We start from the raw sequence: 24,876 nt of genomic DNA, 5'->3' as shown, positions 1-24,876 counted from the left end.
TTTCAGCTGAACCGACAGCCTTCCTCACATCCACACGGACAAAAAAAATGTCAGTTTGAACAGCTCATGTAAGATGACACAGGTGAGCTTTGAGAAGGTCTTTTTGAGGATTCATCCTCCAAGAATAAGCAGTTTGAGAAGAATGAGGAGGCTATTTTACAGGGGGGGGGGGGGGGGGGGGCTCTCTGAGAGAACAAGCAGCATCCTGGTCTCCACCAAGGTTTGTGTGGCCTCTTCCAGACCTCCTCTCACTCCTCTTCTTTGATCCTTTGTTCTTTACCAGGACATCAGCTCTACATCCCAGCCAACAGGTCGGACCACGAGAGGGAAGCTGGATCCTGAAGTAACATCATGTCTGTGCAGCAAGACCTGCAGGCAAAGAAGGAATTCATTTAGTTTAAAACAGTGGGGAATGGATATAGATCAGTTTACACTATATTCAACTGCTTGAGCCAATAAATAGCCTAAAACGTGTATACTTTGTGTTATTTTTAATGCTTTTAATTAAAAATAAATCTCTAGAAAACAGGGAGTAGGTGGAGCTTCGTGATGTCCTCACACACACACCATCCAGTTATTGTACAAATATGCTTTTAACAGCTATTTACTTAAAATGCAAAAGTATCTCTGATTCATATTCATGAATACAGCATCAGCTGGAAGCCACTTGCAGATAAAGAACAAATACATATTTGATATGTTAAATCTAACATCAATTAAAATAGTGCAGTGATTTACTGATTAATGTAAAAAAAAATAACCAAGTCATTAAATTATGTTTACCTGATGATGAATACCATTATACTGATTACTGCCGTTTTCTGATAATTATATTGATTATAACAGATTGCTTGAGGAGCATGCGGTTGCAGTAACTATGTTGCGTCTGCACTCCTAAAAAGATGGTGGGTCATTACAAACTCCTGTTTGCTCAAACCTACACACCTTTATTTTTAATTCTAGGGAAAATCCAACAGCTACAATATTGCCACTTGATAGCACGGTGCAGCTATAAGAACAAATAGTCTTCGGGTTGAATATTTCACTCAATTTAAACATCATGATCGACCTTTTCAAGCTAAAGTTATGATGCAATTCTATGTCTTTTACATGACTATATTCATGTTGTATTATACAGCGGAGAAGGCTTTGAAATAGCACTTAGGTCGTCATATCGCAAGATAAGAATCACTGAAAATGTAATTGATAAAAGGAAAAGTTTATAAATGTTTAACTCTTAATAAATAACAGAATGACTTTGATTGTTGCTTATTTAACATGAAATGTAATGTTATGGAAAAATAGATGATCTAAAAACCAAGTTTTCGGTGCCTTAAAAGGAATAAAAGAAGAAAGTCGGACATTAAAAATTATAACGTGGGTTGCAATGGGAACAATTTAAATTATTACCTGAGAGGTACAGTGTTAGTAACATAAGATTGACGTTATAAACAATCACATATGATCCTTACCTGTGTGTTTGTGACTGCTTCATCATTAACAGATGTTAAATGGCGTTGTTGCCGCTCTCTGTGGGAGGAAAGAAAGAGAGAAATCAGTTTAGTACTGAGAGGATAAAATAACTGACATCTTTTCAACCAGCAGGGGGCAGTGTTACACAGACGTTCTCCTCTAAAGGAGGCATCAATTAAAACACCCCTCAGGTGATTCTGGACAGGTGTCTCTATCCATCCTCCTGAATGACAAGATAAGAAAACATCCTATTTAAACTTCGTCCTCTGTTTGACGAACTCTTCATTCTCATATTTCATGTACATCTCTCTTCCTCCCCTCATCCTCTTCCTCTGCTCATTATCCCTCTCTCCGTCTTGTCCTTCCCTCTCCGGTTGATGATGGCTTCTTCCTCCCAGTCTTTCTGCTTATGCGAGTGAACAGGCGGCTGGGTCCCGGCTGATAGTGTGGCTGTGATTCATTTAGACAGGCTGGCAGCAAGCTGTGTAAACAGCCATTAGTAATTCATGACTCTGTCCAGCATCCCCAGGCTTCAATTAACCCTTCCGATTGGTGCATTCTTCCTCTCAGTCACCCATCTTTCCCTCTCTCTCTCTCTCTCTGCGTCTCTCCTCTCATTGCTTTTCACCTTCATCTGTATTCTCCTCATCTTCCTTCCTCACCGTTTAAAATCATTCTCTTCGGGTCGCAAGTGCAGTTGTCATCTCGCCCGATCGAGACAGAAACATCTCAATGGTGACGGCGGCAAGCAGGTGGTTTATAACACCCATCCAACGCATGAAAATGAATAACTTGAGCATGGAAAATTATGCAAAGAGGAAATGAGGTCTCAGTTTCAAGCCGCTGGTGGGACGTGTGGTACGGAATCATAGGTGTCTTTGAACTGTCTCATTAAAAGGACTGAGCTCTAATGGAAAGGCCAATTAAGCACAAACACGTATCAGGTGTGGATACGAGGCGCAAATTGTATTTATTCACACAAAAAAAGACTCAGTTTACGTTGACTTTGCTTGGATTTGAGCCTCATGACTTTAAAGACTTATAATACGCTCCTCGGGCCAAAAGTGGAATAATATTCAGACAATCTGTCAATCAAGTAGCTATTTTAAGCAATTTAATCAGTAATTCATTAGTCATGCGTCATTATTACTGCAGCTTTTCTTGGTCTATCTAAATCCCTTTAAAGATAAAAATGCATTTGCGGTATTGTTGCCGTTTCTCCTCTCCCTCCCGTATCCTCTTACTGTCTCCCAGCAGCTCCTCAGACATCAGACTGTCCTGACGGTTTCCCAGGACGAAGCCCAGGAAGGAGAGGATGAGAGCGTCCAGGATGCCCATGATGGCCAGGATGTAGGCCCAGCGCACCGAGCAGGCGCCCAGCGTGTACTTGTCCGTCTGCTCGCCACACATCCGCTTCACCTCGTCGCTGTCCCAGCCATCCGGGTAGATCATGCAGCCCAGAATCAGACATGTGCCTGGAGGAGGAGGAGGGAAAGATGGGTTCAGGTTAAAGAGACACTTCTGATTGGACTCGTCTCCTGTGACTTCAGAGGCTTTGCCTCTAAAAGTCTGAGAAAATAACCGATGACGAATTTAAATTTTCTCCACTTCAAAGTAAAGTGCAGAGAAACGTCCCCTTTGAGTGTTTTACTATCAAAGATTATATCTTTAGATTCGTCTTCTTCATGAATTAATGCAAAAGCAGGATTCTGCTGTTGTAGTTGGTTCATTTTAAACCGTTTTTATTGGATAATAATGTTAGTTTTCATTACGGATTAATCTGTTGATTTGTTCTCCATAAATGAGACACTTCCACATCCGTCATCTTTGCATTAAAAATGACAAAAACAAGTTCAATATAGTTGCTGTATTTTCTGTCAAGTGAATAATCATTCCAGCTGTACTGTATATACTGTTAAATCTATAACCATCTCATTTTATAAGCTCTTCATATGTTTCGTGATGTAACTAGTAACACTGTCAAATATAATGTAATGAAGAAAAAAGTACAATATTTTCCTCTGAAATGAAGTAGAGTAGAAGTGGCAAGGAAAGAAAAGACTCAACTAAAGTACTAGTACCTCAAACTTGTACTTAAGAACAGTACTTGGATACATTCCATCGCTTCATTCAGTATAAACTCAAGCATGAGTGTGTGTGTGTGTGTGTGTGTGTGTGTGTGTGTGTGTGTGTGTGTGTGTGTGTGTGTGTGTGTGTGTGTGTGTCAGGTTAGCCCACAAAGTTGCGTTGACTGCAGGATTAAGCAAACGGATAATCTCGGTGACCCGTGTCCCTCCTTCCCTTTACCTCCCCCCCCCCTGTTGCTCGTCTCTCCCCCTCCCCCGCCTCGCTCTCTTTGTGGCGGCCATAATGACAAAAGAGACCTTTACACAGCTGAAGGATGACAACATGGCCGTCTGGGTCGTGTCTGTTTTTCTGTCAGTCATAAGTTAAACACAGCCAGACATCGCTTTCTCAGTTGTACCAATAAAAGCAGCAACAAGCTACTGTAATAAAAGCCAGTATTGATGCAGAAGCACTCTAATCCATTTCCTCCGCCTACATTTCCCAGGAGGCACCGAGTCTATTGACTTTCCTGCAGCCTTCCTGAGTTTGGAGATCAATGTTTTCTGAGCAAAAGAAAAGTGTGTAAAGCAGCAGTGGCTTGTTGTAACACATTTATTTTTCTTATTTTTATTAGACACAATGTTCCCCGTTTGGTTGCGTAGGACACACAGCTTGTATGTCTAATAATAATAATTCCTTTTAATCTTTGACTTCAAATTTGCTCATCATGTAAAGCGCCTCGCTACCACAGCAAAGCTTGAAAGAAATCAACCAACAATGTTTCTTATCACTCGGAAACATTTGGTATTTTCTGTATTGACGGTGAAAATCTGTCAAAAAGCACGAAGCTTTAGTCGAGATATCGACACGTTTCCAAGGATGCTTAGTTTGTTTAGTCCATTTATAAACACAACACAGTGACAAATCAACACAGCTCACGTGTACCGACAATAACGTAGAAAAAGATTACAAACACAATTAGATACATAACCGGTTGTATTATCTTCTTTAGCGTCAGATCTCCGTCAACACAGCATCGTGACAGGATTTTGAGTTCAATTTGCAGACCGTGTGAAGTACAATGGCACTAAAACAAGAAAACAACAGAGGATATAATCTGTGAAATTCACAAGAAAACATTTCTCTAATGACAGTGAACAACTACTTGCCAACAAGGGGTGATTATTTGGTACATTTACACTACTGCTTAGTGCTAAAACCTTAAATCCACAGGCTTATTCATGCCTTTTAAAGTGGAAGTCGGGCTGCTTAAAAAGTGTCACGTAAGGACGTCTTAATTCTAATTTCTGACTCTTCAGATCTTCAGGAAATGGTTTTTCATGTTCACTAAACTCTAAACTTTCACGGCGTATTAGTGTTGATTTCCTTTTATTCATATTAGAGGATTTAGTACAGTGCTCTCTTTCCTGTAAACAACCTGCTCCTGCAGGCAGCTGTAATATTAATAGAATAAGTTGAATTACACACCGTCTCAAAAGGCAAATCTTAAATCTCCCGAAACACAGGAGATCAAAGAGAGTCTGACTCATCTAAAGGCCTTAAAATGTCCGTTTCTGTGCTGTGGTGCTTCAGACTTAAAGCTCCAGCAGCTGCGGGTTTGATGCCACGGAAGCCAAAGTGTAAGTCGAGCTGAAGCTAAATATGCCGTCCTCGCTCTTTGCATGTTTGCATAAAAGTACAAAAGAAATGTAATTCCTCTCACTGCCTGATCTCATTATAATCCATTCATCTTCTATACCTAAACGCTTCCTGCAACAGCTTTTTCCCATTTTCCAAAATGTACTTGAATTTAATCTTTCAACTTCAGCAGACATGACATTTCTTCCTGTTATCAGCAAAGCTAAAAAAATAAATAAAAAGCAGCTCAAACAGAAATAGTCTATCCCCAAAACAGCATCCAAATTTCGCTAAAGTAGGCTGGGGGCAATCTTTTATCTTTAGCTAAATTGTTTGGTTTTCAGGCTGGCACAGAATCGCCGTGTAGCTACAAAACAATCCTACAAATGACATGCAGCTACAGCGTAATGTGCAGTAACGACACGGGGTCAGCCAACGGGGTCAGCCAACGGGGTCAGCCTCTTCATCGCCTGATAAATACATTCTCCTCATCTCAGCATCCCTGCACACAATCGCTGCCATAAATAATGAAAGATACCACGAAACGAAGACGAGGAATCGTGTCAGCTCTTTAAATGAGTGATGTTTTCAACCTAAAAGCTCAGGATAACATTCGGATTCAGACGAGCGATCTGGGTTCAATGCTTCAAATGATTTGGGTCGACTGAAAAAAAGAAAGAAATTGAGCTCACGACTGTTCAGAAATGTTCAAAACAAGCTTCATCCATCGTGGTAGTACTCCATCTCCGCAGGAGGTGGCTCGTAATGAGCTGAAGTTCACACTGGACTCCTGAGAACGACTCTTCATCGCACAGGGAAGAGGAGGTCAATTACTGATCAATGCTACATCTTCCTCTTTCATCTCCTTAGTAGAGACTTCAGGCGTGTTTCTCTCTTTGGTCAAGTCGGTGCTGAACAGAGGAAGTATTCTGGATTCCTCGACAGTTAATTAGTTCGTTTTTTGAATTCAACTAAAGCAAAAGGTGGATTAAAGGTTAAGAAGATAATAGTGTTGAAAGTTGATTGACACTAATTTAATAATTATTATATTTAAAGAGGAACTTAATGGTGTCGAAGGCGGTGTGCAACAGCTCTCTCTGGTGATGTCACAGTGTACCGACACACCCTGGAGTACACTTCTACATCAGTGCAGTCGGCAAAAACAAGAGTTTCAGGGTTCTTCAGTTGCTCTAAGTTTTTAAATCAGGTAAAAATACCAAACATTTGCCTCCAAGTTTTGAGGATTTGCTGCTTTTTCAATATATGTTTTGATTTTGTTGGTCGGACAAAACAACCAATTTGAAGACATCACCTTGGGCTAATAACAGACATTTTTCAGTATTTTCTGACAATTTCAAGACTAAAAATGTTCAAATGGAGGTCACACTGAATACGTTTGCCAATAAAAAGTTTCTCAAACATTCCCATCATGCATTTGGATGCCCTTCATTTCTCTCTCCTAACACGCACACACACAATACACTTCCTCTCCACTTGAAAGCTTCCCAGCGGACAGCTGTTGGCAGCAACAATCAGAGGAGGAGGTGTCATAGTGTAGACCTTTGTGTCTAATCACCACATGCTCACACACACACACACACACACACACACACACACACACACACACACACACACACACACACACACACACACACACACACACACACACACACACACACACGTAGCTGTCTGCTTTGTGCGATTCATGTTCCTTTAAACCTCGCGGTCACCGAGGCGGTGAGAGTGCATGCGCAGGTGTGCGAGTGTGTTCTTTTGTGCACGTGTAGCGGTGTGTTGGAGATAGAGAGCTCATACCGTATGCACTGAGCAAGGTGGACCATAACACATTATATTAATGGGTGTTAATTGGGGCGGAAACCGGCAGATGCAAGAAGGTATGAGACGAAACACCTCTTCCCCCCCCCCCCCCCCCCCCCCCCGCTACTCCACAGAGGACTGAGGAAGCATGCGTGTGTGTGTGTGTGTCGCAAAGCATGATTTGCAACACATATCCTGCCATATACCCCCCATCCTCATTAACACTTCTTAGGTCCACTGATTCTCCAGGTTGGTCTGTGCCATCGACTGAGATTAGAGGGCTGCTCTGAAGTCGCTGCACTTGTTTCACAGACTCACATGTTGCATGAAAATAAAATGAATAAAAGGCATTTTCTTCCTAGATTAAATTTACATTAACACAATATGTGTGCGCCTTGGAAAACATCTTTTCTAAATTAACAGTAAACTCCTCAGTAGATGAGATGAATAAAAAGAAGCTCAGCGTAGAGCGTTTACCACAGAGCACAAGGCGTCGGTACAGAGTGTAGAAGTCAAAAGTCAGGAAAGACTGCACTGCATAGTCAGCCAATAAAAAGCTACATGATCAGGGATCTTTTATTACCGTTGGCATGAGAAACAGGCTTTGTTCAGCACTTCATCAGGCTCATGAAAAGAAACAACGAGCCAACATTAAATCAGAATTGTACCCATGTGTGTACGTACAAGATTTAGACAATAATTAAAGCAAAAACATCAGTCCAGCCTTTTACTGTGAGAAAACATTATGTGAAGCACACCGGAGCAAAACAATCTAAAACACAGTATAATAATAATCTAATGAGTGTTACAGTAACACTTCATTCTACAGGTCCAATAGTGTCAGAGTCGGTTGCCAGTTTCTCAAAATCATTGCTAATTGAAACCTGGCAACCATTACAGTCGAACCCCGGTAAAATGTATAGATCCAGAAGGTCTAGAAATACTGGAATAAGTCTTATAAAATAGGATCTCAGTGGTAGCTACAGCTCTTATGTAAATGTTTTGGGGATAAGACAAAATACTATCAATATTTGATACATGGCCTAATATTGAACAAACCAATCTACCAACAACACTGTCTGTCCACACTTGCAAGTAATGCGAAGACAGAAACTACAGAGGATAAGAATATCTTGTCGCTAACTGAATTTAGCATCGAGCTGAACTTTCCCGCTGTGATCCTGAAGGAGCTGTCCACACGGTGCAGTGCTGAAATCTCAGCTACAACTGTTTTCAGCTGCTCCGCTCTGCACAACACACGCTCAAGATCAAGAATTCCTTGTGACCTCACCATCTCCTACAAGAACCATGTTTCTGTTTGTCACTGTGGATGATGGGGAGAAGGAGAGTTGAGGAAGATGAAGCACCGACTGAAGATGAAGAGAAGGAAAGAAAGAATAAAGACAGGAAATGAGGAAAAAAATAGAGGAAAGAGGAGCTTGATCTATGGAGTTTGGGCTTAAAATAACATCAGTGGCAGTGTTTGTGTAAAAAGAGACAGAAATGAACTGCAAGATCAGGATGATGAGGAGATTTTTGAGCACAGAATCTGAAAGTTATTGATATTGTAAGATACGCGTGTCACTCTCAGGTGTGGATTAGAAAGGAAGACTGGAGGGATCCGGCAGGAACACGGGTTACACGACTGGAATCCCAATGCAACCCGTTTGAGACATGAAGGGAATGAAAGTGTCTGTTTAAAAATGCAGCGCGAGAGAGACCACGCTCCTCCGTCAGATCAGAGGGAGGCGCACAGACGGAGAAACCACACTTCAAAGACTTAAAAAGCAGACTGACTTTCAAGTCAAGTCGGGGCAAAAAAACCCGCGTAATCCGCTCTTTATTTTATTCCCTAGGACGGCCTCAGCCATTAGGCTGTCCTCATTCAATTTATTGAAAAGCTAAATACAATGTAACTCCGTGTCAAAGACGAGCTAGTTTGGAGATGGTCCGTGGAGAAGAGCGTGCCGTAAAATTGATTGAGGATCAATTTTACAATCTAATAATCTCTAAGCGGAGAGGGAAGCAGCTCAGTTCTGTAGAAGTTATTATATTATTACTGCTTTATCATTTATCAAAGGAAAAACAAAGGATGGATACACACACACACACACCTTTATTTAAACCTAATGTAATCGTAGAAACTCAGCCCCCACCGCCCTTAGTTAGGCTGCTGGTGCTATGCCTGTAAAGTCCTCTGTTTTTGTGCATCGCACAATAAAGTTAAATAAACAGAATGACATCATTGGACCGTCCCAGTGGGTCACGTTTTCACCAGTAGGCCTAAAAAGACACCACTTTCCAAAAACTCTTTACTTACTAAAACCACTTAAACATGTGGAAACGTCGCTACTCCTTCAAAGAAAACGTTAAATAATGTAAGTTAATGTCTCAAAGCTTCTTCAGGTGAGAATGTGCTCAAAAGTTAGTGAATCAGGATTATTTTAAGACGTCTCCAGAGGCCCGTTTTTTTAAACCCCTCGGCGTGGCAGTGCCACAGAAACAAAGCCTTCTTATTTTAGTCATAATCTGCATAAAAGTTATTCTGATCATCCTCCTGGGCGGAGGGTATTGTTTTCCTCCCTCAGACGCCGCCGCCTCCTCCTCTTACACGAGGCCCTCCTGCTGCGTTACAGCACACAGGAGACGACTTCAGAAGTTGCATCCAAAACACCGACGTCGCCTCAGATTCGGTTGCCTGCCTCGTTTGAAGTCGGTCCTAGTTGGAACAGCCTTCTTCCGAGTATTCAAAACGAGCTTTAATCAAAGCTTCCTCTGATTTTCTTCTGAGCACAGAATATGTTCGGGAGTGGGAGGTCGCTCCCCCGCACCGAGGATCCAATCGGCTGGTTGGATGAGTGTCAGTGCCGTTAGCGTGAACGCGACACGAGCGTTTTCTGCCTTCCGTCTCGTCTGACGAGTAAAGCCCCACCATATGTCCATACGAGCAACATACCGTCACGTATGAACATTACATGAAGTTTCCCACGAACCTATCAGGAGGCGATTAAGAACAGGTGTTCACGTTATTTAACGGCTCCCATTGGTGAACCTGAGACGGATCTGCCAAACAGGATGAAGGAAAACATATGTTACGCCTTGTATGCTCGCTGTCAGTAAAGCTAAAATCCCACGACGCCGATAACGGTTGTGAGGCTCAGCAGTTGACAGACGAGGAATAAAACAACAGTTGGAGGACGAGGAAAAAGCCCACATGGTCAGATTTTAACGACATTTGAGCCGAAGAATTCTATGTTACACATTTGATCGACCATTGTTTTATTTAAGTGCTCTCTGCCTCCTCAGATGTTGGTGACGGCATTCTTGAACTCAACTCAAGCAGTTCTGAATCTTTAACGGTTGTCCTTATTTTCCTCTTCCAAAAACCGGCTGCCTTTGAAGTCGAGCCGAGGGGATTGCTCCACTTCGTTTCAGCAACTTCTAATGTGTGTCTGATCTGTGGCAGAGAGTTACATGTTCTCCTCTTTTTCTTGTCTTTCAAGCCTTCCCCTCCCTCTTCTCTGTCTCGCTCTCTTTCTGCAGCACTGATGATTATGAGAGGGCAGGACAGACAATATACAGAGCTCCGTCTTACTGAGGAAAATCCACCAATAGAGAAACCCTTTAAACTGCACGGTCCAACCAAAGGGTGAGTCGGTGCAAGCTTGTGTCAGAAAACACAGTTTATTTACTCGCTGTTTTGGAGCTTTTGATCTTTTTACACACAGACATCAAGGACTTTCAGATATATATTTCTCTTAATCTTTCTGAGCTTTTCTTTTCATCCATTTTGGCTCAAAACTTGAACTTGACTGAAAGTGCAATTCTTCCACCACCGATGGAAGTCAAGCTGCTTCCATTGTTGTCACAATGTGAGGAGACAAGCCCTCATCTTGCCACTTGTCATGCAGCTGTGATGCATCACCGCTCCGGGGGGAGGGTGGGAGAGGAGGAGATGATCTCCTGACCTGTGGTTTGTGACCTGAAGCAAGACGTTTAGCTTTTTTGGGGAAGCGGCCGACAATCGCCTTGAACCTCGTTCTTGAAGCTCCCGCATCGGCCCCCCCCCCCCCCCCCCCTCTTCCCTTTCGGCAGCTCCTTAAGGACCCGAAAACAGCTCACTATTGGGGCGCGATCTCGTGGAGAGTGAGAGCGATGCTGAGCGATGGGATGCCGCCAGCATGCAGCGGCACGGAGAGGCGTTTCCATGGCAACCGGCAAGCTCGGAGGGAGGAAGAGCATTAATGGACGGCTGCGAACATCGCCGAAGCAACACACGTCCTCTCTCCCCACACAAACACACACACACACACACACACACACACACACACACACACACACACACACACACACACACACACACACACACACACACACACACACACACACAAACGAGACCGTGATTTCTGATCAGTGACCTTCGAAAAACGGACCCGAGGGAGTCTCCTCTCTCAGGTCTCTATTGTTCCTCCAGCGTAATAATAAGTCAGTCCGCTGGGATGTAAACACTCCCACCGCTCACACTTCTTCACTCCCCCTGCTAAGTTTATCAAATAACAAACCTCTGCTGTGGCGCTACACAAGCTCCGGAGCCTTTTGATGTCGTCTCGAGCTCAAACCTCATTGGTATTCTACGTCTGTCCCCAGTTTTCACTAAGCTTTCTTTGATTCAGTCCCCCCGCCAATATGTTTCCCAATGTACAACATTGTTAGTCATGTTTTCCACACAGCAGGGTGCAACTCCTCATTTGCAGCACAATACCGCCGTTGTGATCGTCGACGGATCATCAGCGTAATTAGGCGTCTACCTCGGAGGGAAACCAGCGGGAGGAGACGCCTCGTTACCGTGATCCACGCACGGATTTCGGTTCAGTTCGTCCCATTTCAGCAGATAGACAAGTCATTACTCAATAACTGCTGTCGTGTTTCCCCATCAGTCAACCCACTGCGGCCCTTAACTCTTCTGAGGCCACAGAGAGTAATACATTCTGGACGTCACGTCTGTATTATGCTAAAACGCTGCAGCCATCAAACGGCTTCCTCGTTCAATATGAGGGTATTGATTGACGAGACGGTGGGATGTTGGAAATGAAACGTCCTGCTGAGAAGTAGATCTAATGGATCCGAGTTTCGCTTTGGCTCTTTGGAGAGGAAATGTGGTTGCACTTTAGACCTGCAGAGGTGACCAGAAAAAAGGGGATTTGTGGGCTGTAAATTGGATATTTTGGAGACGGGGGAGAAGCGCAGAGAGAATATATAAAGATTGATTACTGTGCTGAACAAACAGTTAAGGAAGTAGGCAAGATAAGTGCAAAGTTTTATTGTCTTTAGTATCTTCAAACTACAGGCTATACATGCGTTTATGTATCTATTCATATTCTAAACAAATTCAGTACTCATTCATATCTTACTAAACAGTCTGAAGCAGCTTTCTTGAAGTTAATTCCTCTAACCGTCATCCGAGAAGATAGTTCATAGACGTTTTTCATAGTTTAAAATTTGGGCTGTGTTGCAACCTTCACTTCTATAAATCAAGGAGCATCATTCACCCTCAAACAATGAGAGCCAGGTGTCATAACAGAATGGGATATATGCTGAAGACCTGCTCGACACTGATTAACTCAAAACACTCACACACGTTGAAAACGAACATCACTCAAATGCACATCCACGAACACACGCGGGCTCATCCGAGGCAGATAGTTTAAAATGGGTCACCGTGTCCTTGTCCTGCTGCCTAACTCCGGAGGAGGAGGAGGATAAATCAACCGGCTGTCTCCTCCACCCCGGCCCAGTGATCAAGAAGATAAACCCCCGATGGGAAATCTATAAAGCCGGCCCCTCCTCTGGGAAACCTGTGAAAGCGAGCGGCGGTGGAAGAGAAGTATTGACGACATGTTAGAGCGAGCCGTGGAGGACACAGCTGCAGAGGCTAATGGATCAAACAGATGTTTGATTTAGCTGCTACCTGCTGGTCACTCAATTGTGTGGAAAAAGAAAAGAGAAAGCTGTCAAGTCATGTTTTACCCTTTTACGGCCCGTCTTGCTTCACAACGGAAAAACGACCTGCTAATGTACAAAGTTGCCCTTTTTGAAAAACGTAATAACTGGCAGCTTTAAACTGTCCTCATATTTCATGTTCCCTGAGGTGGTGACAGACTAAAAGCTTCCATCTTGGAAACACCAATCAAAGCGTCTCAGCTTTTAAATTGTAAACCAGGGAGTTTTGCAAAGTGCCAACATGGAAATAGCTGAATCCAGCCCACAGACAAGCTGCAGAATGTAATCATTGGATCATTAGTAGCAAGGAAGAGCTTGTGAACGCAAACATGACGTCTTGTTGTTAATACACCACATTTGTTTCTGCTTAAACACGGCACCATCTCGTAGCCCTTGGGTTGGTATTAATTGTGTGAAGAGTTTTCTCTGTGTCTTTGCCCTCAAGTCCTAATTAAGAGGAATTATTGCTTCATTTTGTAACTATGAAGCGTCCAAGTATAAACAGATTGGAGGAGGGGGGCTGGAGAGGTTGTGCAGGATGTTTTTTCTGCCATTTTGTGTTCATTTTTTTACTGTACGCGCTTCCAGAAAAAGCTACAGGTTCATTAGCATTCTTGAGCCGCTGAGAATCAGAGTAGTTACAGCTGCTATCGGCAGATTCAATTCTGAAGAACTGCATACACACAACAGACTCCAGACACTCGGAGGCTTTCATTCATGTCCGAGAGTGTCATGATTTATTCACAAGCAAGCAGTTGTGTTTGCATTTATAATTCAGATCGAAGTGACCCGCTGCAGAGAGACGATGACAACAACAGGAGCATTTAATCTGCAAGGTTGTTGGAAGTGAATGTTATGTTCAAAATATCTCAACAGTGAACTGTGAGCTCAGATTGAAAAGGCCCGAGGGACCAAGAAGCCACAAAGTCCTCCGCCAGTCGATTTGGCACACTGTTGGTTCGTGTGGTGGTTTTGCAAAGGTTTCCAGTTGTCTGAGGTTTTGAGGAGTCGTCAGTGAGAAGGTGCCAATCGACGACTCCTCAAAGGGGGGAAAGGTCAGGGCAGCAGGGACGGGCTACTATCAGACTTTCTGCTCCACCTTCCTGGTTACACTACTTACATTACTCCAGTTTGAGACAGAATAATCAAATCTTAATGAGGCGTTGAGGACTTGAGTGCTGTTCTTGACCAGTGCCGAGACTCAAGTTTAAAACAGAATGTAAATAATGCTAAGAATAATAAGAGCTAATAAGACAACGGCTGATATTCATAACTCTGAAGAACTAGAAGGACGCTCAGAGCTCAAATCAGGCCAGTAGCTTTTCTGTTATCATGCTGACAAACAAACCGAAAACATAACCTCCTTGGCGAGGAAGTTAGTTTGTGTTATTGTGGAGCTTCCCATAAGACTTAAAAGGCAGCAGGAAAAACAGAGAGTATTTTGTTCTCCTGTGGGACGAGCTTATGCTCCTTGAGATTATCACTTTCCCCTGCTGGGGGATTTGTCACTTATTCCTTGTGCAGCGGGCAAGCTGTTTAGTGACGCTTCCTCGGGGATACATAACACAACAGCAGACTGGGGACACTTTATTTGGCAGAGAAGGAAAATAACACAACATCGACGGCTGCTGGTCGCATCAGTGATACTCCCACTCAGCCCGTCTGAAATACACTCGCTGAATAAATCTCTAGTCTCTCACACACACACACACACACACACACACACACACACACACACACACACACACACACACACACACACACACACACACACACACTCTCTGAGCTGCCACGAACATCTTCCTCGCCATCATGCCATTCAGCACTCTCATTTCCGTCCAAAATGTGTACCAGTGTGTGTACCAGTGTGGTAAAAATTCAATTTCAAAAGCTGATAACTAGAATTTGTTTACATTTCAGTTAGTAACGCTTAAACGTTTCGGAATCGTACAGCTGGAGGTTCGATCTCTCTTAATTCATCCTCCTCTTAAAAAGTGTCCTTGAGCAAGACACTGAAGTCACATATTAAGTTACATGTACGTTACAATATGTTCTGAGTGTGGTTGAACCAGATGGTTGTTCTGGTGTTATGGGATATGAAAAAAAAGCCCCTTTAAACGTAGACACAAAAAGAAGAGCTTAAAAAGGATGAAATGTGTCCTTTAAAGTCCAGCAGCCGGATGATCAGTGAGCTACTTAATAGAGCTGTCACCCAGAGAGAATGACCCTAAACACGCAGTGGGCGAGGCGATTTAGAGCTGTCCCAGAATGTGAGCTGGTTTATGGGGTGTGTGGTCTGGTCTGAGAGGTGACATGGAACATTGTGTCCAAGGTGCTGCACAGCCGGACTCGAGGTCCTCATATCTGTGTCAGCTGCTCACAAATCTTCTCCAGCAGGTGGACGAATTCGACATTAATGTGCATTAAATATTTCATGGGTAACAGCGTAGTTAGTGCTACAAGATGCAGCAACATTGTGCTTTCTATAACATGGATTGCGGTGTATCTGCTGATATATATTTCACATTGAGTTTGAGAAAATAATCAATACTTTTAGTGTGGATCTCAAAACATATTTTATTGACGGAGTTTTATACCGTAATTGACTGGTAGTTCCTCACTCCGGCCGGTAGGGGGCTGAAATGGTCAACAAACGAAGAAGAGCGTCAAAGAGGGAGATAGCGGCGAAAACACACAAACAAAAAAGAAGAAGAAGAAGAAGAAAACTCACAAACAGCGTGTAACGTTAAAGGAGGCTTATTTTAACAACTCATTTTAGGGTTTAATGTGACAAAACCAGAGTGGGCGACTGTTGCAACATTGGGAAGACTAACCAAGAGGTTTGTTTGGTGAGTTTCATTTTATTTGTGTCGAGTTTGAGTGAAGTGTTGCAACGAGTTGACAAGGCAATTAAGCTGGTTTTAGTTATTAAGTGGAAGAGAGCACGCGTTGCATGCAGGTGTTACGTCAAAGTCAGTTCCTCGTCAAATTGTGTTTCACTGTTAAATTGATAGGCCCCTGCAAACGAAACCAATTGATTGCATTTCGTGACTATCTCACGAACTGCGAGGCCGTGTGTTGGTCCTGGAATTAGTCTTTTATTAGCCGTGGCATGATCGACAGGTGAAGCTGCAGGGGCATCTGGAGCCCGCTCGAGGTAAAGCGACAGCGGTTTCTCTGATTAGGGAATCGCGAGGTATTTAGAGCCTTAAGTGTGACTGACGGTTTTGATTGCAGGCTAGTTAGGAAGTGGAATGAGCAGAGAGACGGAGATTATGTGAGACGATGAGGAAAAGAAGAAGAAATCATCAAGGCTGACAGATGGAAATTACATCCAGAGTCCTTGTACTGTAATTATGCTCCACCCAAAGGATACTCTGTTCAGCTTTAACTGCGAATAAATGAGCAGCAGTGATAGGGGGTGTTTAATGTGGATGCACAAACAAAACATGTTATGCAATAGCCACAAGGCCATAGCTTTGTGTTTGATTGATTTTGAATTTGCTTGCAGGAAGCAACACAAAAGTCTAAAGAGTGACGTGTGCCTGTCAGACACAAAAGTCTTTTATTTTAAAAAAGTCTTTTATCAGACACAAAAGTCTTTTATTTTAAAAAAGTCTTTTATTTTAATAAGCAAAGTCTTTTATTTTAATAAGCAAATTTTAATAAGCAACACAAAAGTCTAAAGAGTGACGTGTGCCTGTCAGAGGCAGCCTGTAGTCTTGGTTTTTGTTTGCCAGAAGTATGGTTCCATGTTTCATGAGACCTGCCTGGTTCTCCTGATGTTTAGCTGAGGCCGGAGGAAGAAACTGTGCCACTTTGGAGGTCTGGTGGCATTTTCCAGAGCTGCGTTGCCCTTTTTAAATTGGTGGGACGATGATGGGATAGTGTCCAGTTGCCAGACGGAGGGAGCCGGTGGTGAAGCTGATGGGGAGATAACGAGGTCTTTCCAGGAGTCTCTGCAGGATGTGGATGTGCTGAAGTTTTAGGGTTTAATAACACACCTAATCAGGTGCTAGTTATGGAGCAGCAGGAGAGCTAACAGTTTACCACACTGTAAAAACTGTGATTTGCGTTAATTAATACCTCCTAAATAAATAATAGTAACCTAAACATAATTAAAATAGACAAATTCAACACATTTCTATTATTTCTTAATTACATTTTACTTAATTTTGTTTGAATAAAATCAGATATTCAGTAAATGTAAATCAATTTCACGCAGGTATTCAGTATGCAGAATATGTCGAAAGACTAAAGAGCTTCATTTTCAAGCCAAAGAAGCACAATGATGAAGTGGCTTCATTATTTCCTCCGAGTCATTACTTTCCTAAATGTTTCTGTAGTCAAAGGGACATTGAGGCTATAAGAGTGAGAGGCTGATAGAGGTCACAGAGCGGTTACTGTCCCTTTAAAATCCTCAGCAGCTAAAGAAGGTGATCCACTTTCTTAATCCTCAGACTTAGAATTAGTCTGTAGTTTGAGATCTGTGAGCTTCACTCAGCTGGCTTTTAATTTAGCTGATTCACTCTGCACGCGTCAACATCTCTCTGTTTTGTTTATTCTTCTGTATTGTTTAAACGTAATTACCATCCATGCACTGTGACCTCTCTGAGCTTTAAAAAATAAGAGATGTTCCTTATCGGGCAGACGAGCACTTAACTGATTAGAGAGGAAATAAAAGGGGGTAGATCTAAAAACCTTTAGGTGGACACTGCATCTTTTCTTTCTCTTCTGCTAGCAGCTTCTCTCTGTGTGTGTGTGTGTGTGTGTGTGTGTGTGTGTGTGTGTGTGTGTGTGTGTGTGTGTGTGTGTGTGTGTGTGTGTGTGTGTGTGTGTGTGTGTGTGTGTGTGTGTGTGTGTGTGTGTGTGTGTGTGTGTGTGTGTGTGTGTGCGCGTGTTTATGTCTTAGTCTCATGTGTGGTCATGTTACATCATTGTAAAGCCTCTCAGACTCTTCAGGTCCTTCATTATATGTGTGAGAGGATAAAGACCGGGCTGATGTCATTAGCTCTCTGCCTGACCATCTCAACTAAAGGTCGATCACTTATGAAACAACATTTCACTTATGAAAGGTTTGTGGATAATCAGAGATTTCATAAGTGCTAAATGTACATGATACAGGCCCATGTGATTATCAGATGTTTAACAGATGAAATGTAAGAAATAACATAAAACAACAACAATGTAATAAGGTGAGAAATCTATTGAATGTGTTCTTTCTGAATCTAAATACAAGTCAAACGGACAAATAAAAGAATTAACGAATACATATTTTTCATTCTCATGCATCTCTTGTCAGGAATGAATACAGAATATAATGTCTCATTTCATAACGTGTATTTCAGATTAGATAAAATGACTATGAAGGAGTAAACATGTATAATTATTGGATTATTATATGGACGGAAATAACTCAAGCATTATTTCAACCTGATAATTTCCCCTTTCAGACATTCCCTGGCTCAGTTTTCATTATCTATCCGTCTCCTCTGCAGACGTGATAGCGTCTCGGTGTTATTTTCCCTCTTCTCTCCAACAAACAATGTGACGGCGATAAGCAGAACGTCCCGGTTCCACTTGACATCTTTCTGAAGAGGAGTGAAAATGAATACCGCACGATGTGCCAAGCGTTCATATAATATAATACTTATCAGTCAGTCAGACGCTTTTCTTATCAAACTGTGTTATCATGCTCTAACAGCGTAACAACGACACACCACTGAACCGCTGCACAAGCAGCTGTCCCCTGTTGGAGCACTTCTTCCTGATATTCTGGAAATCAACGCTTGGATCAATGAACCTCCGGCAACCAAATGGACTTTCTAGTTTTGGCTCTGAATGCGAGACCACTTAAAGCGCCGTGAGGAACTTCACTTACTACCCACAGGAAGCTGCCGGTCAGGCAGCCGGGAATTGGACCCACCTCTGCTCTGACTCCTCGGATTTACACCCACAGAAAATGTGCAGCTGTTCCCTCCACACTGGTAATGTTTGTGTTTGAGAGATCCAGATGGCCATCACGGCTCTGGAGGCCATCCAGGTTATTGAGCACCAACATGCCTCCTGTTTTCATTATCACTGGCACCTTCTAGTGAGCTTTTAAAAGGGTTTATAAAGTCATAAATGAGTGATTTGTCAGTGGCAAATAAATCACATATCTATGACTTTATATATATACATATATAAATAACGAGCCATTAATAACCTAAACGTCATAAGGTTGTGAAAAATACATTTGGCGTTCTCCAGATTGCCTTTTTTTTTTAAGCTCTTTAATTCACACATTAAGTGTGAAAGAAATGAAAGGAAAAATCGACATTAAATGTCTTAGTGGTGCTAACACAAGTTTAAAACAGTTTCCATGCTGCTTGGCATGGATTCCACTCGTCTCTGAGGGGATGAAACAGTTTTTCTAAAAGATATTCCCTCGTTTGATGAATAAATCTCCCGTAGTTGTTCAATTAGGTTGAGGTTTATTTGACTGCGAACATACGATTCACATCATTTTCATGTAAGTTGTTTAACTGTAGATGATACCACAGGTGTGGACTTCCATAAGAGCCACAGTGGCCATCTGGTTTTGGTCATGAATGGTTTGGAAATTCAGCTGGTGGTGTTAACGCAGAAAAGTACAGGAGAGAAACAGAAGAGAGAGAGGTAAAAGTTGTATCTCTGCTTGAGCTGGATGCCAGCTATGTGCGCCTGCCAACGACTGTTCAAAGTTATGTAAAAGATTTGTGCAAACTAAAAAACAGCATCAAGACAGCATCAAGTTTTTTTTCCCCACATCTGCAAAGAGGCAAAGAAACGGCTACATCACTACAGCGATGGTCATTATTCTTATCTATATTTCTAAAACTCATCAAATATTCAGGACATCCCATCGCTGGAGAAGAGGGCTGCCTCTGAGCTGTGTGTGCTGCCTTTGATAGCAGATCACAGCAGACTCATACCACCTGAAATTACATCTGACAGGGAGGATTTTTTTACAATCACGTCGGGATTTCAGAGGTCTTAGAGAGAAGAAGCATCTCGATATTGGCTATTTAAGTTGCCTAAAAGACCTTTAAATGGCAGATTTCACAGCGGCCTTGAGAATGAGAGATGAGACAGGCAGAGTGATAGTGAATGGGGCTTTAGAGATTATCAAAAATGATTATTTTTACCTCGTAAATGTCCAGAAGTATTAGCTGCAAAATGTACTTAAAGTATCAAGTACTTGTTTTTCACAAAAAAAGGCCCCAGTGGCTAATATTATTAGATTATTAATACTGATATTAAGCCATATATGTTTGTGTTTTGGACCGTTGGTCAGACAATAAAGCAATTTGAATAATGTCATCTTTGGGCTTTTGGAATTTGAGACATTTTTAAGTTAAAACATAGTTTTAAGGCATCTTATGGACCAAATGATTTATCGTTTAAGTAAGAAAATAATCAACAGATAGTTAATAAGGAAAATGATCATTACTTGCACCCCTCGTCATATGTTTTAAAATCTTTTCTGAAACGTAACCACCACCAACAGCTGCTGCGGAGTAAAGAGTTCAATATTTCCCTCTGAAGAGTACTTGAGCGCAGTACTTGAGCAAATGCACTCTCCACCACTGCAAACCACATTCACAGAAACCACCAGAGACGAGAATCTGATTTAGTTCTCTAACCTGAATGTGTTACGGTCACATCTGCTCCTCTGACTTGGTGAGAAAAAAAAACTCGAGAAAGCCAGCATGTGACTCAGAGGAATAAGAAGCAGCTTTGATCGGTGACAAAAAAAGAAAAAACTGCAAAAACTCAAACTGCCAGGATGTGCCACTCATTAGGATTCTGATGGAGCTCATCACAGTGCTGTCGCTCCAAGATAATCCAACTCACAGCTGCTAGAGTTATATATTTTAGCAACAGAGGGGTTTTATTTGCAAAGAAATAGCCTCACATCTGGCCAATGGCCCTACTAACCTCCATATCAAATCAATGGCTGGTGCAGCGAGTAATTAGATTGCAGTCTGTGGTCGCTGTTTATTGCTAAAACTGGTGATGAGCGGACTTTGGGACACATGTTCACCCTAAATCAGACTGGATAGTTAGCCGCTGTGTGTTTCTGTAGGCGGAAATAGAACCGCGCTCTCTATGAATGTGATTATTATGGGCTGTGACATTTAATTCCCATTTGAGAACAAGCTGTGTTTTACAAGCAGGCATCTGTGACGATGCACAGTGTGATGATGGGATATTAGCTATACACACACAAATTACATTTATATGAGAATTATGAACCTTAAATTATGCTCACAAAGTCATTATATGTTTCTCCGGGTGTATATTGGTGTGATGGCACTCATCAGAGGAATAACATCAAATCTGTTGTTTTTGGCTTGAATTTCAGTTCCTTCATTTACACACTTGATCTGTGGTGTCTATTAAAAATGCTTATTTTTCACAGCATATTAAAGAGTCCACCATCTCCCCAGCAAGTGTTGACTCAAGGTAATTTGAATGACAGGCCGACTGATTGCATTCTTCCACTTTTGACCTCGTACCATTGTTGTTTATCCCTTATATAGAAATGATCTTCTTTGAGCTTTCGCTAATTTAAATGTGTGAATGTTTGCAGATGACGCAACAATCGCAACAACAGCAGAGTTAAAACTTCAGGCACATGAATATCAAAAGACTTTAAAATTGTTTTGCCTCCACAGCTCTGCTTGGGGCTAGCAGCTCAAGGCTACATTAGCTGCTACTGTAACACAACCAAATCTCTGACAGAACTGTCTGTGGTGGAGTTGCATTGTGGGTAATGAAGGCGCCAGGTTTTGACAAGTACGACCAATGAGTGGAATATAAAAGGCCATATCTCTGCTTCTGCTGCATCATTTTTTGACAATGTCATAGGAGTGTAACCCTAACACTAAATTGGAGGAGTACTCTTTAAAAGTGATGATTAAACGGGCAGAAAAGGGCAAATTGGTGTTAAATGCAGTGTGTATGTGCAGATATATGTGATGATTATGTAACTTACTTTGTGTGTTCAGTGGTCTAGTATATTAAATATGATGATGATTTATATAGGAAATCTTGGTAGACTATATGAAAAAAGAGATTTACTTTCTCATCAAATTGTTATTTGTGTGTGTTTATTATTACTTATTATTACATTCAATATTTCTAAAATCCTAAAATAAACATCTGGTTCTGTTGCTCTGTAGATCCAATCTATCAAAAGTAAAGATTTAGGAGGAAAGTTGTTAAAGTTTCTATTTACTTGTCATTTTCCCGTGTGTGTACTGAAACTCTTGGCTGAGATATAAAGCTGAGCTGCACCAGTTATTTGAAAATATCATTTTTGGAAGGAAATCAAGATCTTCTCTGTCTGCTTCAGAGAGGATGCTGGAAATGTGAGTAAAAAGAATGAAAGGTAAAGAAGCAGTTTAGTCAGTCACACACTACATGCCCCTGCTCCTTTGAACTTCTTTTCTCATTTACTCTTACATGTGTTTTTCTTTTTCATTTAATGTGCACGGTGGGTTTGAAGATGTTAGAGAGACCCTTTCTGTTCTCATTAAGAGAAAAAACGATTTGCATATTTCCAATTTAAGCTGCAATTGAAAGGCACGCACAATGTAAACCCTACAAAAACCACTGAGGACTTTCCTGTTTCTAGGTGAGAGTTTATTAAGCTTTTATACTGACAGCCAAGTTGTTTACCACACAAATATGACAAAAATGTGGATGTACTTTGGAATGTGTTGCATTTAAGGGATTTAATCGTCTCTGAATATTTGAGCTTTGGGATGAAAAACATTCTGAAAATACATTTTTGTTCATAGTGATGTAAGGAAATCAAGCATTTACATCACTGTCTGTGTATTATGGGTAACATCAAAGCCCACTTCTGACCTGCAGGTATCATTTAATTTTAAAAGATTGTAAAAGATGCTTGTATCTTTTCATTATTTAACTCAGCACAATGTTTTTCACCATTTCAATCTGAGGTTTTACGTTCCCCCAAGACTGCACTCCACCTACACTTAAGACAGTTACATAATGCTTTATAGGGCTTTGACGACCACATAAATGCTGTAAAATTGACAAAATAATGAAATGGGGCCGTGGACAATCCGTTGGAGTCCTCAACCTGAAAAAGCAGGAAAACGTGTAACCCTTGAGCTAAAATATGTGCATTTTGATCATTGTTTTTTTTACAATCTGTTGACGATAAAACATGTGATTGTGGACAATTTCCAGTAAATTAAACTATACTCATTTGAGCTGCAAGTAATGTTTACAGATCTCAATGACCTGCTTATGACCTGAACAAAAACAGGAGAACATCTGGCTTTGTATGAGCAGTCTGTGTGAATGTTGAGCTGTTTTTAGAACAAACTTTATGAGGAGATGGGGGCAAACCCTCTGATTGTGGACCAGCATTTCTTGTGGATTGAATCTCATTGGAGCGCCCCACACACTCTGACACTCTGAAGTGTCTTATGAAACTACACAGCCTGTAGTCAGAGCAGAGTCTCCTACCTGCAGCCAGCTGCATCCAGCCGCAGATCTTATACACGGTGCCGGTGCTGCAGAAGAAGAAGAGCGCGAAGCAGCCGATGCAGGTGATGACCAGCACCATGGACATGCCGATGAAGAAGGAGGCGGCCTTGAACGCACCGGACGGGATGGTGCTGAACTCGGTGAAGCTGCCCTGACAGGTCAAGTCCCGGGACAGCCCGTTCCCGATGCAGTAGTGGAACAGACCGAAGTAGCCCGCCTGCGGGGTGTCCATGCCGTCTCCGATCCAGTACGGCTGGATGAAGCACACCACATTGACGATGGCGAAGAGGATGGTGAAGATGGCCCACAGGACACCGATGGCGCGGGAGTTGCGCACGTAGTTGGTCTGGTAGATTTTGGCAGCCTCGGAGGCGGGGAGCATGGTGGTGGTCGTGCCGGGGGCCCCGGGGATCATCCTCCGGTCTGTGTGAAGGGGGGTCCGCTCGGTCCTCAGGATCAATGAACCTGTGCTCAGCAAACTAACAGCTGCCGCACCTGAGAGGCAAAAAGCACAGTGTTCTGCAGAACTTCTCGCTATTTTCGGATTTTATTAGATTTTTTTTCAAGACTTTATTCAGTCACAGCTGTTCCCACAGCATCACTGCACTCTCGTATCCATGGCGAGGTCAGATTTTGTTTTCGTCTGGTGTTCTCGGCTGATGTTCATTCATCACTCTCGCAAAAACGAAACGTGTGCTCCGGGCGAAAAATAAAAGCGAGCTTTTAGAAATCCATCTTCCATTCAGAAGCCCGTAGATTTTTACATTTGTCCTCATATGTATCTAAAAATGTCGCTGCCTGACTCGTGTCCAAAACCAGAGACTGTTATTGCGACGAACGGGTTCAGCTCTGTGATTCACTGAGTGAGATCTCGCTGAAATGGTGCGTCTGTGCTCGACGCCGGCAGACCAACAACCGCAGCTGAGATCCTGTAGTGAATTAGAGGAGGTGGAGGAGGAGGATAGCCTTGGCTATCGCAGGGCCAGCCCACATCCCTTAATCCCAGTCTGACGCATTATTCCAGTAACACGCGCGAAATCTTAAACAGACACAGTAGAGAACAACCACAGTGTACAGCAGCTAATACATGTAATGCTCCTATCATCACATTTATACCCCAATTGTATGAGCGAGGTATGGACAAATGCACAAATTAAAAAACAACAATACAACAGTATTTCCAGATGTTGCGTATACATTTATGCAGTTTTAGGCTTAGCATACCCTGCAACATATAGGTTCAAATATATTTTATCATGTGAGACCTGTATTAATATTATCTCCAGTTTTATGCACGATAAATAAAATAAAGCAAAGCACTTGCTTAAT

General features: G+C 42.2%; 1 protein-coding gene across 1 annotated transcript; it reads right to left on the bottom strand.

The window, feature by feature from the left end:
- Positions 1-1,507: 1,507 nt before the first annotated feature.
- On the bottom strand, positions 1,508-23,962 carry lhfpl3 (LHFPL tetraspan subfamily member 3; the record flags this gene model as incomplete). The annotated part of the gene is made up of 3 exons (XM_079184097.1): positions 1,508-1,530; positions 2,718-2,948; positions 23,527-23,962. The coding sequence occupies 3 exons, from the start codon at positions 23,960-23,962 to the stop codon at positions 1,508-1,510; spliced, it is 690 nt and encodes a 229-aa protein (XP_079040223.1).
- Positions 23,963-24,876: the final 914 nt, after the last annotated feature.

This window comes from Pholis gunnellus (assembly GCF_910591455.1).
Source record: "Pholis gunnellus genome assembly, chromosome: 22".
Classification (NCBI taxonomy): domain Eukaryota; kingdom Metazoa; phylum Chordata; class Actinopteri; order Perciformes; family Pholidae; genus Pholis; species Pholis gunnellus.
This window is presented reverse-complemented; position numbering and strand designations above follow the sequence as displayed.